Here is a 19819-nt window from a genome sequence, read left to right as displayed (position 1 = left end):
GAAATTAAAAGGCAATGTCAGCTGCATAAAGGAATACGAAATCCAGGTGTTCTGGCTGCCCAGCTTAGAACATTCTTCGTAGTGAAGGGATGAGAGATGAGGACATTAAGTAGACATTAACGCCTTCCGTACCACACTGACAAAATTCCGCGACACTGACAATTCTGACAAAAAAATGGTGAAATGATATTTAAAGACCGCACTTGCCAACATGTCTTACTTCTTCCACCAGAATAAACTAGCACTTGCTGCTCACACTGCCCATGCATGAATTGTGTGCAGCCTTCTGTTAAAAACACGTCAAAGCACTGAGACTAAACCAGATCATCCATGGCACAGAAAAGGTCAAGAAATTTCATAGGGCATTGTATATGCTTAAACAGAACAGATTCCTATTATTCAGTTCTAGTGGAAGGATTCATCTGGCTTAGTAATAATTCAAGATGCCAATGGGAGGTTAGATTTTTTCTAGTGGTTGCCATGCATTGACTATCACAGTCACCATAATGGTCTATGGTTAGGTTATCAACAATGGCTAGATGCTGAATATTTGTTGATAGCACGACAACATCGATTCATCATTGTTCATGTAATGTAAAGCCGCCACCCACCAGACTATAGTGTAGTGTTGCATAGAGGCCGAGCACTATATTTTCTAACAATACATTTCTTTTATCATTCGTCTCACCCTTTCTTACTGTCCCGGTTCCTGTTGTACACCATCAATAATGGGTTGGTCAGTTGGCACTGTACAAGATAAGAAAAGAAAAATAGAAAGTGAAATGGATTGTACGAAGTATGGGTCCTGCTCCATATCCTTGGAATGCAGTTGCTGAAAACTGAGAAGAAGAAAAAAATATTTCACGCTGCCATCTGCTTGGTTAGTTCAAGCGGTAAAGTGAGGGGCGAGGATTAGGTGTTGTTCAGGCGGTGTAGTTTGTTTCTGAAGGTCACTGAAGTAGGGTACACTCTCGGGGTTCTACTAGAGATCGCAGTTTCTTTCTTTCTCACTTGAAACTTCTTCCACCTCACACATTCCTCTGCAGGACTTATTTGGATATTAGACAGCTTTAGCTTGTCCATATTTGTAATTATCGTTCATGGACTGCTGGACTACCAGGAGCACAAACATGAGCAGCTGGGTCAGTGGCACCATCTTCTGGTGCAGAGTTTAACCAGACTGCACACAAAGTTGTTATTGCAGTAATAGACCGTATTCTGCTTATCTGCTGGTGTAACGCGTTGGCAGCGATTCAGTTGACAAACTGCAGTCTATTTCATCTGTGTTATATTTCTTTGACAACAACCACTCATGTAGCGCAAAAAAGTTTCATGTGTCCGACAAAGCCTCGCGAGATGTTGCTACCAGCGTTGTTATTGTCGTCCACATTTACCACAACACGGCATTTCTCTGACGCGTGCACAAACTAACTCTCGGTTTAATGGTATCTGCTTTATCGCAGGACATTGTTGTGAAAGTGATGGCCAAGAAGCTGGGTGAGAAGTACTACAAGAAAAAGGGCGTCGTAGAGGTGAGTGATGACATACCAGTGAGAAGCATAAATCGCTCAGTCCACACGTCGATTTTAGGATTTTTTTGCAGAATGGCATTTCACGCTGAAGGAGCACCGAAAGTAGATGGCAAATTAAGCTAAAGTCAGAGAGACTCGGGCGATGCTGGCAGGATCTCACAAGGCTCACCCAGTGGTGCTGGTAGAACTTGTGGTTCCTATGCACAGCCCATAAAAGGAAGGTCTCCCCCTCTCCCCAACAAACATGCTGGTCTGCACAACCAATGCGAAGCTTCATGCACAGGCAGCTAGCTGCCCTACGGCATGAGGATTGTGACAACTTTCAGATACCGGCTTATATTTAAGTTCACTGCCATAGTAAGTCATTTCATTTTTTATAGAAAGAGGGTTGATGCATTGTTTGTATCTGTTGGGCTTTGAAAACAAAGAAAAGGATACATGCAACGCCTAACATATCAGGGTGCCAGTCCACTCAAATAATGTGCTGACTAATGGCATAACATAATTAATTGATGTAAAACTTGGCTTTGGCTCCGTTTGATATGTTCTCTTTTCATGCACCTTGGCTGCTTGGTGGCAAATGAATTCTAAACTGCTTTGCGAGTCCTACATGAAAAGTAACTCACAAATTTCAGCATTCGCTTATGCTAGAATGAAACATTTTGAAGAGGGAGCTTAGCGCAAATAAAACCACGGACACAAGGAAGACAGACAAGGACAAGCGCTTGTCCTTGTCTGTCTTCCTTGTGTCCGTGGTTTTATTTGCGCTAAGCTACCTCTTCAAATATGGACGACCAACTAGCCCAACAGTCAACTCTTCTAGAATGAAACGTTTTAGAAGCTGATGCCTTCCTCGACTTGCGCAATCGACGGACAGTACATTTTTAACACATGCCCTTTGTGTGAGGCTTCCTCCAGAATAAGAAAGAAAAAAAGTGCTTCATTCAGTACAAGTGCTACATTCATGATTGGTCTATATTGATGGGCTTATGCATCAGGGCCATTGGAAGTAGATGGATGGATGGATGCAAAACTTTAATAAGGTCCTGAGGTACGCGACTCAGCGCGCTGCGGGCCGCTCCCACGTTGGGACAGTCAGGCCTTGCCCGACCGCCGCTTCGTGGGCCCTCTGGACAGCCCATAGTTGCGCCCCGGCATCGGGGCTCTTGATAGCGGAGAGCCACTTCTCCACATTGATTTGTTCCGTGCCTCGTAACGAGGGGAAACGCCAGAGCATATGGTCTAGGCTAGCGATGTCATTGCAGTGCCTGCAAGAACTAGTGGCATAGGTGTCGGGATAAATTTTGTGGAATAAAGCCGGGTTGGGATATGAACCTGTTTGCAATAATCTGAGGGTCAATGCCTGCACTCTATTTAACTTCTTGTGTGGAAGGGGAAAGTCTCTCCTGCCGAGATAAAAGTGCTGCGCAATTTCGTTGTATGTGGTCGGTTGATCTCTGTTCTCTACCACTGCGGGCTGGCGTTGGAGTGCTCCATGGTCACGGAAAGCGAGACCTCGCGCCTTGGAGTGGGCCAGCTCGTTGAGGTTTGTGGGGCCTCCCATGATGGATCCCATGTGAGCGGGGAACCACGTGAGAGTGTGGGTGGCGATGCTTTTGCCTTCGAGGATGCGACAGGCTTCCTTACACACAGCGCCAATGCTGAAGGCGTGGATGGCTGCCCTGGAGTCGCTAAAGATATTGGCATGTCCGTCGTCCAGGAGGGCCAAGGCAATGGCCACTTGCTCGGCCGCATGCGACGACGTGCTTCGTACCGAAGCAGCGTTAACGGTCGAATTACTGTGGTTGATTGAAACTACTGTGAAATTGTTGCTGTTTGCATACTGGGCCGCGTCAACGAAGCAGCTGCCGCCAGGGAGCTCGGTTGCGCGGCGTAGGAGCACTACCGCTCTGGCCTTCCTTCTTTCCACGTTGCGCTGGGGATGCATATTGCGCGGGGCGGGCGATATGATGATGTTATCTTTCTGCTCTTTCGGAAGGCCCTGGTAGGCATCTTCGACAGTGGCCGGGGGGACGCCCATCTCAGTTAGGAGTCGTCTGCCCGCCCTGGTGCCCGAGAGCCTAAGAATCTGTGCCCTTTCTTGTGCTTCTGCAATCTCTTCCAGGGTATTATGAATACCCAACTGCAGGAGTCGGTCGGTGCGTGTGTAGTTGGGTAGTCCGAGCGCGCTCTTGATCCCCCTCCTTATCATGGCATTTAGCTTGTCTCGCTCGGCCCTCTTCCAGACGTGCATGGCCACTACGTACGTAAAATGGCATAACAAGAAAGCGTGGACTAGCCTTAACAGATTCTCTTCGCTCAGGCCTCTCCTTCTGTTAGCTACCCGCCTGATGAGACCGATGACGCTATCCGTCTTTTTTGCTAGTTTTTGAATGGTGATGTTATTCGAGCCCGCCCCTTCGAGTGTCATTCCCAAGATTCGAATGGACGCGACTTTGGGAATGGGATCTCCGCAATTGGTGTAGAGATTAATGTCAATTTCAGAGGGGGGTTTCCAGTTCTGTGGCTTGCGGCCCTTTCTACTTGGGCTGTAGAGAAGGAGCTCCGATTTCTTTGGGGAGCACCGGAGTCCCGTGTCGGTTAGAAAACGCTCTGTAGTGTCGACAGCTTCTTGGAGAGCGGCTTCGACTTGTCCGTCACTGCCACCCGCGCACCAGACAGTGATGTCGTCCGCGTAGATCGTGTGACCGATGCCCTGGACCTTGCCTAGATACCTTGAGAGGTCGACCATTGCGATGTTGAAGAGGAGTGGTGAGATGACTGACCCCTGGGGGGTGCCTCTTCTGCTCAGCTCCATTTTCTCCGATTCCAAATCTCCAGCCTTGAGGATGGCGCATCGTTTGTTCAAGAAAGACCTGACGAAGGCATGGAAGGACGAGCCCAGGTCGAGTTTGGAGATGGCGTCGAGAACGAACTCGTGACGAATGTTATCAAAGGCCTTCTCCAGGTCCAAACCAAGGATGGCTCTCGTGTCCAGAGTGCAGCGTTCCAAGATTTGGATCTTGATAAGCTTCATGGCGTCCTGCGTGGAGAGGCCTGGCCTGAAACCTATCATGTTGTGAGGGAAAAGGTCGTTGGTCTCGATATACTCGGCAATTCTGTTATGGATGGCGTGCTCGGCCACCTTCCGTACACATGACGTCAGTGAGATACCAGGCAATTTGCGGTACTTAAGTAGGCGTCGCCACCCGTGTTCTTGCGCTTTTTCTAGCTTACCAAACGTCTTATCTTTGCAAGAGTGGTGTTTTTGGCCTTGTAGAACGGTAATTTACTGATGCAAAAGAAATCATTTTTCACTTTAGTGTCCCTTTAATAACTAAAAGTATTGGCTCCGGTGGCCCTGGAATAAAATAAGAAACCCGCAGGTTTTTTCTTATCATTCAGCGACATTATAGCATCAGCTTTGACTTTTTTACATAACTAAAATTCACCTATGGTTATCTGCATTGCTGAAGGCAAACGAATAATTTGTACTGTGATAACTGGCAGTTTAGACATAATAGAACACACATGCCATATTTATTCGAATATAAGGGGAGGTTTCTTTTCCCCGATTCTGTGAGGCCGATAGAATCAGTTACTATATCAGTATTAGAGCATAAGAGCCGCATTTGCGATGATCCAGGTTTGAGACAGCAGCACAAATTCTAGCAACTAATAAGCCTTGGCAGGTGAGGCAGTACCGTATTTTTGCACGTATAGCCCTCACCGACAATTCGAAGAATTTAACTGTAAAGACAGGTGTATAAACTTTGCCTTGAGGCGTGACTTCACGACTGCATGAATTCCTTATGGTGTATCTTCACGGCAGCATGGTGAACACACTGCGGTAAAGCCACACCATAAGGTGATATCGTGCTGCCATATAGTCACACCTCAAGGAAAAATTTGCCTATAACCAATACTGATTATTCAAGCCTTCCAATTATTCAGTATTTCAGGCAGCCCTGCCAAGTGTGAATAATTTGTTGGCTACTCTATATTGCCTTGTATTAGTGTGCATACGCAAGTTCCTTTTCTTGGGTCTTCTAAGTTGCCTCGTTATCAAGACGATAAATTTTCACTCGAACTCCAAACGTATGTGATATTTCATGTTCTGCTAATATTACTTGAAATCTTGCGTCTTATGCTGTGCCTTTGAAAACAGCGGCGAGCCTTGGATTTATACCTCACAGAAATTGGTCTTTTTGGAAAGCTTCAACCATGGTTCACTTCATGATATAAAAAGGGTTGAATTTTTTGCCATTTTGTCACCTGTAAACTTCATCAGGTTTACACACACATTTTTTTAGTTTCCTTTTTTTCCACTCCGGAATCTTTTAATCCCCATTGCCCTTTCGATGCAGAAAAACATGTCAGTGGTCATGTGCATGCCTGCAAAAAAATATGTGATTTCCAATAAAGAGCTTCTCTCTCCCTCCTTCCTACATGTGCTGCATGAGGGAGACTGGCAGCTATCAACAGCACTTGATTGCAAGTGTGAATCTGTATTACATTCTTTCCATGCCACGTTCGTATGGTGGCCAGCCATCATTTATTCCCAAGTCTATTGAACTGCTCAAGCATGAGGAATGGGAGCAATCCTGTTATGAACTGCAGTGCTGCATATTGCAATTTTGCTACTTTGTTGTACAGTCAATAATGCTCATTCTTCAACCTGATTGGGTTTCTTTGGGGACATGGCACACTTTTTCATATGATGTCTGTATCAACCCTTTTAATGCCAACTTGGGCCACTGGGTATAGGCCATTGGTTATGCACAACTGGGCATGTAACAGCAGGTATGAACATTCTTTGCCAATCTGCCAGATTACAACGAAGGCGCCAAATAAAACAATGGACGTATGAAGGAGACACGAGACAACCATGTAAGAGCCTACGTGGTTGTCTCGTGTCTCCTTCGTACGTCCGTTGTTTTATTTGGCGCCTTCGTTGTAATCATGCATAACCAACTCGCCCACCAGCACGTGCTCAGCAATCTGCCAGAATGAGTATGTGCAACTGGGTAGGTGCCTGGATAGACAAGCAGAACAAAAGGCAATAAGTGAAGCAGTCAGCTTTAGAGAAGTGATAAAGCTCGTACCAGAAGTAGCCATGTGCGGAGGTAAAAGTGAACGGAACAGAATGAGGGTATGCATTGGGTGAGGAGCACCCAATGCGATATACAGTCAAACCACTTTATAATGATACCAGTTTTAACAATACATTGGTTATAATAATGAGAAGCTGCTGCACTGTCAGCTTTTGTGTGTTTTCTATGATGAAATAACCCACTTAATACAATGCCTCTATGCCGGATAATTGGTTGTAACGATGAAGCCTGCCTGCTGGGTGTCCATGCTGAAAGGTAACGAAATGTGAAATCCCTGAAAAAAAGAAAAGCAAAATTGCAGGACACTTAAGCTTTGCCTTCGAGAGTGCAATGCGATAGCGTTCCCGTCGACCCGCCAAGGGGTGTAAGACAATGCGCTACGGTGCAGTGTTCACTTACGAGGCGCCCTGCATCGGACTTTGCACCCACCAATCACGCGGTGAGGCGTCGAGCAACGCAGCGTTCGGGGCGGCAACGAAACGTGCGCCTGAGCAAGCGGAACGAACCAAAAAACTCGGTGTCTCGGAGGGGGAAACGATGCACGCCAGCCAAACGTCGTGATCGGCACAGATGGCCGGGCCGCGACGCGCCTCGCACTGGTCCCCGCACGGCCGCGAGAAGCGGGCAAGTGGTGCGCCACCTGTCGGGGCAGCGCCGTACATTGCGAGGAGGGAGTCTTCTGTGTTTTCTGCTAGAGGGCTCTGCGTGTGCAGTAAGCGCAGAAGAAATGTAACGGACACGTACTTTGCTACACGTTTAACTGCGTGTTCTGTAATTTACATGCTGATAGTTACCAATATACACCGCAGTATAACTTTCTACGGCATGTTTCAAGGCAACACCACATTCACTAGAGGCGCTTTTGTCCCGCTTTGAACTATCGAACTCATGGCTGAGTGCTAGCGTCTCCATCTCACACTCTGGAGGCCCTGGTTCGATTCCCACCCAGCCCATCTTGCAAGTTGTTTTTATTTATGAATTGCCTTCCGGGATTTTTCGCTCGCGGCCAAAGCCGCCGACGGCACGGCTTTTCTGCGACACGAGCTCCTTAACGCTGTCGCGTTAGAAGGAGCAATTCCAGCCACTGCATGATAGCCGCCACGCCAACAGCCACCGCACACTCATTTTTCAGCCTTTATCGTATCGCCAGCCTCGTGCACCTCTCTCCCATCGCCTTTTCACCCTCCGAACATGAATGGGCTGTGCCCATTGCTTTATGCGGTGCCACTTTTCGAAACACGAATGGACTGCACCAACTGCGCTGACAGCGCTGTGCTGCTCCCAGATTGCTCGCTGTCCCCTCATTCGGCGCAGTTCTGCCAACAGATGAAGTAACTCATGCTCGTCTTTGTTGGTTGCATCAAAGTCGTTCCTGGCCACGTGGCTTTTCAGCCTCATTGACTCTCCCCCGAAATGGAAGACGGCTGATCCACCTGCTGTTCATTGGCAATGCACAGTTTGCTGATGAAAAGAAAACGCTTGCTATAGATTTGTAAACGAAGTGTTTCTAATGGATGAGGCGATTGTCACGGACGTGCTTGCATTGGATAGCGACAGCGGCAACGATGATGCGATAGGGCAGGCTTCCTCAACATTGTCCTCACAGGAGGCCCTGCAGATGATTAAGTCCGTCCTGGGTTTTCATGAGGGACCGTACGCTGCACTACGTGGAGCACCTGGATGCCTTGGAGATGGATGTCGGCAAACTTCGCGTAGAGCAAGGCTGACAGACGTGAGGTTTTCTCGTGCAAGCCAGTGAGAAGTACATGAAGAGATGCTTGTGGCAATCTTGCCCCAGCGTTTTTTCTGGATTTGTCAAGCTGACAGGCTGCCGCGGTAACCGCCTCGCATTTTTTATAAGGCCCACCAAAGGGATGCATCGGCGAGCTCGCATGTCACTTGCCGTCCGTGAACCCTCTGTGCAGTTCTTAAAGCAGTGCCATTCTTGAGTGCTGACAGCTGCGGCTTCTTGCACATGATCAGAGCACGCAGGAAGCAAAGTTAAACGGTTAAACAAGTGAATACAATCAGCAGCCAGATGGAGAAAGGTGGCAGGGAGGGGCACTGACCTCCCCACCATTATGGTTTCCTCTCAACAACTCTGCCATCCCCCTATTTTGATTTCTTTTTTTGTTCAACCCGGTTATAACAATTATCGGGTATAACATTGGAGTTTTCGTGGCACTTGAATATTATCATAAGTGGATTCGACTGTACAAAGAAGTGAACAAGATGTCGCTAAAAGAAAATTGAAGAGATTGGATATGCAGAAGGGAAGAGTTTGGCGTTATGCTGTGTCGGCCACATTGCTTTAGTGCTAATCGCATTAACGTCAATGCTCGTCTTGAGATGTGTTCTGCCTTAATGTTCTTTTAGTTGACTCCTTACAGACCTCAGAATACCTAATAGAATATTGTTACGTGCAACGCAAGCAGAATGCTATTTCAGGGTGCCTACCAACCGGAAAAATCGGGAATTCTCAGGGATTTTGAGTAGTCTGGAAAAAGTCAGGTAAAACTCAGGGAATTTGGGCCTCTATCAGGACTAATTAGCGGCAATTTTATTGAAAGGGTCGAAAGTCGCGGTAATGCTGGATCGAGTAACAGACAGGAATCTTAATGAATCGTCTTTGATGCCCTGTCGTCGGCAGGAGGAGTTGCCAGTGTGCAGTCAACGACCGACTTTCCGGATTCCCGATAATTTGGATGGCTTCGCGGCACCGCCACGTAACCCATAGAGTCAACGTATCAGAACGTGTGAAATTTCGGACGCAAGAACTCTTCGCCGACCGATTTTCCGTACGTTGTGCCGTGACCGCGGGGCCGAAACGGCGATAATCAAAGGTACCACCGCTGCCGTTTTGATTACTTGGCCACCTCGGACCGGCACTCTCGCACGCAGATCCGCTGGCAGCCGTTGCCACCACTGCGGCAACGCTAGGCCTAGCTGCTTCGACGTTCGCTATGAAGCTTCTTGCCGTTGGGTGCCGAGTTTTTTATTGAAAGAATTAGCTGCTGTCAGCGATGGCACGGACTCCGAATTTGTGGTCCTCGTGATTGGCTTAGGAACTTAGAAAACACGGTGCGTTGCATAATGCCGGTTCCCGAATGTCAGCTTCGCCTCTGTACAGGAATGTTACATGGTGAAGCATACGCAAACGTATTGCAGTGAAGCATAACAAGCGTGGGAAGGGGCTATTGGCACGGAACACAGTATGCATTCCTTAATTATACGCGCGTGCACCCTGTATTTCCTGTCACAGTACAAGCGCCGATATGCCTAATATGTGTACCGACAGGCCTTCAGAGCGTTTTCGAACGTGCCTGTCGCGGTTTGAGCCCCTAAGGGCAGTAAATGACACGCATTTATTTTTTTCCAACTGGCCGATTTTTCGAACGTTTTCCCGACCCCTAGGGAGTTCTAAAGATCGGTCGTGGACTGTGCAACTGGCCAAGATGCTTCAAATGGTCCTTGGGGTGAACGAGTGGCAGAAGGAGGACAAGAACAGAAATGATGTATGCATTGAGGAATAAACGGGAAAGGAAGCTTGCTGCCGCCGTTTTGAAGAAGTTTGAGCTCAAAAAACAAAATTTTGGCTGATGCTGAGATGCAGGTGTCCCTCATCCAAATCAAAATAAACTCTTTAAAGCAGTGAAACACAACACTCAGGCGTCGTGCATGGGCTTAGAGTATGTCAGGACAGTTGAGGTTGACTTACGAGCGGTTGAGAACGAGTCTCAATTGTGACAGAGTTCGAGCCTCATACCACTGAGCTTGCTATCAGTTGATAGAAATAGCTCATATTCAGATATATTTGCTTCTATGTGCATCTCCTTTTTATTCGTATTTGTGAATGTCCGACTTCATTCGCAATTTTTTTCGAAGATACTTTATTTGCTGTGCATTTTACTAACCCCTGCCTTCTATTCTCTTTTTGAATAACATAAACACTACTCCTTAGTATTGAAATTGAATTAAGTCGCTTTTTTATATTTTTCATGTGCTTACTGGAGAGTGACAGCATCAGGCGATATGGTTTCAGCCCGTCTTGACATAAAACATAGTTCTGCATCACTCAGGGAAGTGTGCAATGGCACTCAGGGAAAACCTGGAAAACTCAGGGAATTTGGAAATGTCAACTTGGTAGACACCCTGTAATTTACAAAGGTATATTTACAACGCTTGCGCAAGTACGACCAAGATGGTGATCGACTAACACTGAGCACAGGCTTGTCATCCTTGTCCTCCTCATTGCTGCCTTTCTGAGGAGGCCTTCATTTCTTGTTCTGTATGAATGTATTCACATGTTAGCATGTGAAAATTACACATGTAGCTTTCTTTCTTTTTCCTTTACATTACCAGGACGTGCAGGACCGATATGTGGCCACAGTTCGAATGCTGGACAGCAATGATGTGCTGCGGCTGGACCAGAGTCACTTGGAGACTGTCATCCCCAACATTGGGCGCCGAGTCAAGGTGAGATGTTACATCTAGTGCACTGAATGTTGCATAAGCAAAGGAGGCAGTCTTTAGTAGCATTTTCGGCTAAGTCACTCACTTGTCTGCATTGATATGTTGAACAGAGGCAGCATTTCATTGTGCATTTCATTCAGTACTGTCAAACTTAGCCGTAATAAAGTTGCATGCAACCAAAAAGTACCTTTGATATATCCGATACAGTTGCCGACCAGTAATTCGGACTCGACGGAGATCGCCAAAATGTCCTAACTATTGGGAGTCTGAAATAATGGATTTGCCCAAAAATAATTGGCTTTATCCCACGAGTGGCCAAAAGAGGTGTGCCACATTCTCGGATTGTCCACTTTCTGAAATACAGTTGAACCTCGTTCATTAGTTTACGAAATAAATGCGAGAAGAAGGTACTAACCAGAAAAACATACGATCTAAGGTGACAAAATGTGACAGACTCAACTTTAGTTGACATCTATGTAACGCGAAGCGTTGCGCAAATTGTTGCAGCATGAGATGCCTATGCGCGGTGAGCTGGTGGGGCCCAAAGCGCACATTGTCGTTCTTGTGCCTTCGGCAAGCTTACGTTTGTTTGTGCTCCTTGAATTTGGCCTCAGTCAGCAGCTTCTTTGAGAGGGGCATTTTGGCAGGATGTTTTGACATGTCCACTCTGCGTGAATCGTTGCAGCACAAGATGTCAATGCGCATGGAGCTCGTGGGGTCCAAATGATGAAAGATATATGTTGTTGTTTTCTGAATAAATACAGTCAACGACCAATTTTTTGGACCCTCTAGGGAACGTAAAAACGTCAGAAAATTCAGGCAGTCCGAAAAAATGAATGCATGCAAAAAAATGCACCTTTTTCTTTTTTTTCTCGTATCTAGAGGTAAAGGGCGAAGTACCAGGCTTCCGAAACCCTGCCAAAGCATCAGTGAAGTGGCTATAAAAAGAAGCGTTCAAAAACTCTGTATGCAGCCGACTGCCGGTTTATTATGTACATGTGCATCGTCAGGCAGCCAGTGTTATTGCTGCAGTGGCTTGAAGAACTTGTTGATTCTTGTTTGGACGGCGTTCCAGTTGCATGCGATCACATTCGCCTCGATCTGAGTAAGGGTCATGTCAGCACTGTACACCGATGAAAGAGTCAACAGTGCTCGCGTCAACTTGGGGCTTGTAGGCGGCGCAGGCATTGGCTCCTCATTTTCAACATCGGAGTCTTCTGAATCCCCCACAACCTGGCGGACTATTTCCTCGTCAGACAGTTCTGCGCAGAAGTCGAGCTCGTTGTCAGTGTCAACAAACTGTTCAAAAGTTATTTCCGTGGGTATGTTCAAAAGTCATTTCCGTCCGTTAGAAATGTCGAACTCCTTGCTCACGTCAGCCTGTGATCGGCCGCTCACGACTTGCTTAATAATGGCGGCTTTCTCCTCCATCGTTAACTGACGGTACTGCTCTCCGCGCTTCGATGCCACCAGCAAGAACGACGGAGATGGAGTGGAGGCCATCGCAGGCAAGCTAAATCATCAAGTTGCGAACAGTGGAGTTCGCTGACGAGCGTCGAAGCACCTAGGCCTAGCGTCGCAGAGCACACTTGACACAACAGCACAACCACACGCCACGCTAGCCAAAACGTGGCCTGCGCTGCTGCGCAAACAAACGAAATGGCGCCGCTCCGGAAACTCCACCGGAGGCGGAAGTGTGGCGATGAACATAGCCAGTGTGCCCAGACCAAATCGGTGTGTGACGGCTAGATTCGGCTAGTTGTGGTTCAAAGCGGTGACATGCTTCGGCTGCAAGTCGATTTCCTTCGCAAGGGTGCTGCGCGAGGAGCCAAAGGACCTTCCGTCGCGTCAAAAAGTCCGGGAAATTAGACGGCGGGGGGTTCGAGCGTCCGAAACTTCAGATGTCCTTATACATTGATTCTATGGGGCTCGTGGCGGTGCCGCGAAGACGTCCGAAATATCAGGCATGTCCGAAAATTTGGGCATCCGAAAATTCAGTCGTTGACTTAGTGTTTTAAGATGGCAACTGGAAGCCGAAATGGAATCGAGCCGGTGGGGGACGCCAGAATATGATGACTATGATGCCACCAGAGCGTAATATGACGTTCACTTCGCACCACCTGCAGCAGAGAATGGCAGCTTGTTTGGGATATCGCCTATTAAAGTGTGCACTACGCTTCCAATGGCGCTAGCTTTGTCCGCTTTGAAAGAGATAGGTGAAGGGGCCTATCGCAACGGTGTTGGCGGCAATAGCTGTGAATGTGGCATGCGACGACCCATGCGGAGATTTGCTGGTACTGGAATAGGAAACCGAGTATGCGCCGGTGTTTTTGCAAGAGACGAACAGGCAAGTATTGCGGGAAAGCTGCTGCTGCGAGTGGCTACTGTTTCCGATCGCATGCGCCTCACCCCTTTTCTTGTTTTCTTGGAATCTAGAGGCAGGAAAATGTATTATACAATCACACTTTGGCGATGTAAACCGATACCTTGAATCACAAATGAAATTTTCGCTCAACATAGCATACCAAATGTTTCACCTTTTTCTGTTTTGAAGTAGTTGTTTTCCCGGGAAGCAACTTAGTAGCAATGCATGATCAGGTGAACCAAAATTCAGTGGAACCACAAAAATTATCAGCGGCTCAGTGTATTCCGGACTGCATCCCATAATTGTTTCTTGGATATTGCAGGTTGTCAATGGTGCCTACCGGGGTCAGGAAGCTACTCTGCTTGAAGTGGACCAGGCAGGCTTCTGTGCAAAACTCCGCCTCGACTCTGGACTCATCAGCGGCCGCGTGCTTGAGAAAATTCCATATGAAGACTTCTCCAAACTTCACGTGCCATCGTGACATCTGTGAAAGCAAGAACACATGTTTGTTTCTCAGAATTTTTCCGAAACACCCATCTTCTTTATCACCCTTTGTAATACTGTGTGCCGCAGTGAACTTTGGTTATTTTAACTGTGGTTAAGTGTGATTGGTAAGAGTGTGAGTGGCAGGAGCAGTGGGCTGATGTTCTCCACAGAAAGTTTTACTTGGTGGAAATGGCATTACCATTTTGCTTACTAGCCTAATTTTCTTTTTCTTGGGGGGGAGGGATGGGAGGGGGTAATGGAGGTAAATAAATAAATAAATACAAGATTACTGCAATGTCTCCTGTTGCATATACAGTCACTGTCTGATTTTTCGGACTCTGAAGGGGCTGCGAAAACGTCCAAAAATATCAATGCATGCCTTTTACTGCCCTAAGGGCTCAAATTGCTGCAGGCACATCAAAAAAAGTAGTAAAGGATTATTGTTATTATTATTATTATTATTATTATTATTATTATTATTATTATTATTATTATTATTAGGCATATCACTGCTCGTGCTGTGACAGGAGACAGCAGGTGCGCACATGTATAATTAAGAAATATGCACTGTGTCCCTGTATTGAGACAAAGCTGACTTTTGGGAAGTAGCAATATGCGACGCATTGTGCTTCCCGAGCTTCGAAGCCACTGGCGAGGAAGATAAAGGCAGAGACATGCCCTTGCTGACAGTGGGGAATTCTTTCAATCAAAGCATGGCACCGAATTGCAAGAAGCTTAATAGCGAACATCGAAGCCGCTAGACCTAGTGTTGACGTGGTGGTGTCTACGGCTGCCAGTGGATCTGCGTGCAGGAGCGCCGATTCGAGGCAGCGGGACAATCAAAATGGCAGTGGTTGTAACTTTGATTAATGCCGTTTCGGACCTGCGGTCATGGTAAAAAGTCTGAAAAGTCAGATGGCAAAGGATTCTTGCGTCTGAAATTTCGAAAATCTTATACATTCATTCTATGGGGTACGTAGTAGTACCGCGGAGCCGTCCGAATTATCGGGCATGTTCAAAAAAATTTGGTGCCCAGAAAATGGGTCATTGACTGTAGCCACTAAATTAAAGAGTGGAGCCCTAAATGAAAACCCTTCAGCTCATATGTCTTTTTCTCACATTTCTTGTAAGGGTGTGCGAATGTCAAAGTTTTTTAATAGGAACCAAATACAGATATCTAGCTTCAAATATCAAATAATGAAAGACAGACCCTTTTATAACTAATGAAGTTTTACTTCACCATATATTTATGTTGAAAACAATGTACTATTAGAACAGAACGTGAGATTGCACAAGAAATATCAATACATAGCTGCACAACGGTTGTTGTGTTAGACTACTGAGACTAGATTTTCAAATCATAAATGTATCACATACAAAATATCGCAGTTTAAAACAAGTGGCAACAAACATTAAAAGTTGTTAGGCAGAAAGATGAGTTGTTCCACGTTTTCAGAAAGCAGGCGTTTCCTTTTTGGCCAACACAACTTCCCCTGCCCTGTGAAACGCTCTTTCACTTGGGACCAAGGCGGCTGGTATTGCCAGGTATTTAAGGGAAAGCTTGGCCAGACTGGGGTACCTGAAGGAGCCCACAGTCTGCCACCAGCCGCATACATCACTGTCTTTTCTTAATAATGCCTCCTTGGAATAAGCAGCAATTTCCCATTCTGATGAAGAAAGTGTTATTTTTCCCGCTCGGCTACTTGCCAGATCATAAAAGCACCCCAAACATCACAGGAGGGCTGCACAGACTGTTTTGGCTCTTGCTTTCTAGCTTCTGGTTTAGTCGTATCCACAGTAGGACATAAGGCCAGGTCTTGAAGCACCAGCTCTTTTAACCACATCATCTTCTTAATAAAGGAAAAAGGACATGTCCACCCAGGCGTAGCTAATTGCTCCTAATTACTTCTGTCCACCGTGTGGGTTTCCGCAGAACTATTACGTCACATCATCTTCTGTTTGTTTGTTTTGAATATATTGTCGATTTGAAACGTGGGTCCAAAAACATCTCCAAGCATGCTTCCTCATCCTGTGCATGCAAGGGGAATCTTGCTTTGATGGGACTAGCCAGTTCTCTAGGGAATTAACTGACGCCACTGAAGTTGCTAAGACAGTTAAGCGTTTCAAATATAATTGGTACTTGAGCAGAAAGGGACAGATTTCCTTCTCCACTAGCAGTCGCAGTAGCATCATAAAATGGCTTCCGTACTTGACATATTCAGAGGGCTCCTTCCATTCTACCGTAAAATTCCAAGCAAGTGCCTCTCTCCCCCCTCTCCCCCCCTCTCTCCTGCAAGCAAAGCCAAGTTACCAGCAAAGTAGAGTGGTGGGCAGCGCTATCCTGAAGCAGCACCAAAATTCAAAGTGGTGACAAAATTTTCCCGCTAGAAAAAAAAAAACGCAGTGGGCACAGATTTCAAATTATATTTAACATAAACTTTATTAAGCCAAAGATTTGTTAGTACTGCTCACCACTCTCAAAACCATCGAAAGATTCCTCCAAGTTGGTCGCAAAAAATAAGTTCCTAGCATTCCGTTTGAAGTCCGTGGTCAAACATATAACACTAATGAGAGTTCTGATACAAGCCAAGCTCAGCTGCAGTGCATGGCTACCGACGGCGAACAGTGAACCACGGCTCGGCCATACCCACATCGCAGCTGGCGCCACTTCAAATATCACTACATTTTCTTCTTCGTGTGATATTATTGCGAGGAGAGGGTAAAGCGGCAACTACGGTGACAGAACATTGCTGCTTGGGAGCGTTGACGGTTCGTTCTGAAGCGCCGTCTGCAAGCATCTGCCTAGCAATGATATCAGTGGCGAGCAATCAGCGGCGATGGAATGGCATAGCAATTTGAAATTAGCAGTAAAGTTGGGGGACGGGGCTCTTGCATAGGTGGAGGCGCTCGCTCGGAATTTTGCGGTAGTGAGCTGTAGGCCATCAACGCTGCTGTTCGATGTAGCTAGCTCAACAGTGACTATTGAATTAGCATCAAGTATTGGCTGTTCCGTCTGATTTCCACACCTTGCGCCAGACCTTGCCTATTCCTTTTTGGCATTCCTCTAGCCACCTTTGTGCCAACGAGCTGTGCTTATAATGACCAACAATGTGCCTAGCCTTCTTGCACAAACGACCAATAGACGGTGCACAGGATATTGCGTCGTTGATAGCAAGCTGCAGTGTGTGAGCAAAGCACAAACACTTGGTCCACGGAAGCCTCCTGACCGTGACATTGATTTACGTCCATTATCTATCACGATGTACTTTTGGCAGTCATTGGGTATCTCCCATTCAGTGCACATCTCGTCAAGCAATTCTGCTATGTTGCCGGCGCTGTAGCTGGCAGCCATGTGATAAGCATTGAGCATGAGTCGTTTCATTTGAAAAATTGTGGCCAAAAGGTGGCAAGTGAAGCCCACGTAACTTTCATTGGGCCGTGATGTACACATGTCGCACGTAAAAACAACAGCTGTTATTACTGCTTCAAAAGCACTGCTGATTTTGGCCTTCACCTTCTTTCGTGTGTCATCATACAAACGTGCATGAAAGTGTAGTGAGCAATGGTAGGTGATAGTTCACAACAGCCTGAGGCATAAGCATTTTTTAAACCCCCTGTCTTCAACACTGTAAGGCTGTAAATCAAGCGCTACCATGGCAGCCACCTTGTTATGTAGTGTTTGAGTCTTCTTTTCTCATCTTTTCTGACACCAGCTCAGTGCAGCACACAAGGTCATTTATTGCTGACTGATCTTTCCGATGCACACCTGCAGCAATCTTCCGGTACTCCTTAACAGCAGCCAGATGCTGCTTCAGATGGTTGGCAAGCATAGCTGTCATGCCTGTCGGCATTTTAAGTCTTGCGCTGCATGTCGTGCACTGCGCCGTCAATGACGTTGCCTTCACAAAGCATTTCCAAATAGCACTTTTTTTCTCTTCATTTCGATGTGGTCTCCAGATTGTTCCTCCACTTCGGGGAGGGCCTGCCGTAATCCTCTTCTGCTGCCATGGCACGTGTCAGCGAAAATTCACAAAATCGGGTCCTCGTATCACAGGTTGGCCACAAAGAAAGTCAAAAGATTGTGTCCAATTGACACAACACACAAAAAAGCCTACGAGGCCACCATGCTGCTATGTCAATGTCGATGAGCCTGGCAAGGCTCATCGACACCATGGTGTGGTGTCGTGTGGTGTGGTGTGTACCATGGTACACCATGGTACACCATGGTAGCCACCATACAGCAATGAAAGTGAGTGCAGCGCCCGCGCTCAAGTACGGTCGCTGGGGTCACTCACAGGCTGAAAAAAATAAATTGCTGGCTTATTCAGTAAGTTTCGCATAATCGAATGTCTCCAAATATTATATGACATCCGAAATTTTTCATGTACACAATTTTTGAAGCAAGTGCGAATATAACAAATTCCATATTCAAGTACAATTTGAAATTTTCGAATTTTTGCACTGCCCCAATTTTTTTCCAAAACATATGAGCGAGGTTCCGCTGTAATACAAGCATATTTACCATTGCTGCAATTGGGTCATTGCAGCCTGCTCCTGCTTATTTATACAGCAAAACATTAACACCTTTCAGTGATCACACTGGTCACAAGAAAAGCCAGAATATCCAGCATAGTACATGAAAGGTTAGGCCAGACTCAGCCATGCATCCTTCGGAATACCCAGTGGTTGGATGATTTTCCTAGCCTACACTTACTTTGTTGGTAGCAAGGAATGTCCCTTTTCATTGCCTAATACAACAAAAACAAATCCTGCGCTTTTTGGATAACTTTGAGCTTTTATTTTTCACATGCCATTTCCAGACAACTTGGAACTTTCGCATCAGTCCGTCGACTGCTAGGAGATTCACATAAGGTGCTGTCTACCCGTCAGAAAATGCAACAAAGACGGCTATGGGCATTATAGATCTTTTCTGACTTATAGCTTGTATCGTATTGGTCAGACTCTTCCTTTCATTGTACAACCATGTATTAAGCAGCCACTTAAAAACCGGCTGCATATTTAAGTGATAAATGAGCACAATTTTGTTTCACCTAGGTAAAAGACAGTGCTCTGGCCCTGGCCTGTGCCATCGCGGTTACCTTCTACTTGTGGGCATGTATTTACGGTTACTGTGTTATTTGGTCCTATGAGATCATTTAGCATGCAAAAATAAAAAAAATAATATTGCAGACTTGTGTGACCTCGCAAAATCGCAACCCAATTTTTAGTGAAGCTGTTTTTTTCCAGTATTCGCAGTAAAAATTTCTGTTGCCTGTAATTAAATCACACTTTAAACTGTTGCCTCTATTTGACTGGTCCATTTGAAATCTTACTAGCCTATAACGTCTTTGGACGTTGGGTAAACACATTTTACAAGGCCGACAGCCAGAATTTGATCCTGCACCCAGGGCTTCGTGGTGCAATGCCAAAGCCACTACGCCACCATGGTGAGTACATTTTATTTACAAGAACACTGGCCATAACAGGGTATCTAACCAGAACTTAACAAAAAAGGGGGAAAAACATTGTTTTTGCCCGAACTGAGCCTGAGTCAAAATATAATGATGTTTTTCACTCCGGAGTGAGTCCAAAAGAAAAAAAAAAAGGCTATATTCGTTCAGGCTGGCCAGATGTAATAACCCTATAATGGTGACGGATAATAGTTTTTTTGTAGCAGAAATAACAATATATAAAAAAAATATGTAGTAGGAAAATGAAAAGAAACGATATCACAGAGCCAGAAATCCGCAACACACAGTACTATACATCCATGAACATATAAAAGCAAAGGCAAGTCGCACCACAATGTGTTTGTAAACAAAGTCACAAACAAAGTCACTCAAGTGGCT

The 19819-nt window shown here is 46.1% G+C and overlaps 1 protein-coding gene across 2 annotated transcripts in view; it reads left to right on the top strand.

Annotated features, from left to right (window-relative positions):
- kin17 (kin17 DNA and RNA binding protein) overlaps positions 1 to 19270 on the top strand; it is a 40043-nt gene extending 20773 nt beyond the window's left edge. For both annotated transcript variants that reach the window (XM_075704486.1, XM_075704485.1), the window contains exons 9-11: positions 1464 to 1532; positions 11009 to 11122; positions 13807 to 19270. In XM_075704486.1, coding sequence (XP_075560601.1) covers positions 1464 to 1532; positions 11009 to 11122; positions 13807 to 13965 — 342 coding nt within the window. In that variant the 3' untranslated portion in view covers positions 13966 to 19270. The remainder of the gene's footprint in view (positions 1 to 1463; positions 1533 to 11008; positions 11123 to 13806) is intronic.
- The last annotated feature ends 549 nt before the right edge of the window (positions 19271 to 19819 follow it).

Source organism: Dermacentor variabilis, chromosome 9 (assembly GCF_050947875.1).
Source record: "Dermacentor variabilis isolate Ectoservices chromosome 9, ASM5094787v1, whole genome shotgun sequence".
NCBI lineage: Eukaryota > Metazoa > Arthropoda > Arachnida > Ixodida > Ixodidae > Dermacentor > Dermacentor variabilis.
This window is presented reverse-complemented; position numbering and strand designations above follow the sequence as displayed.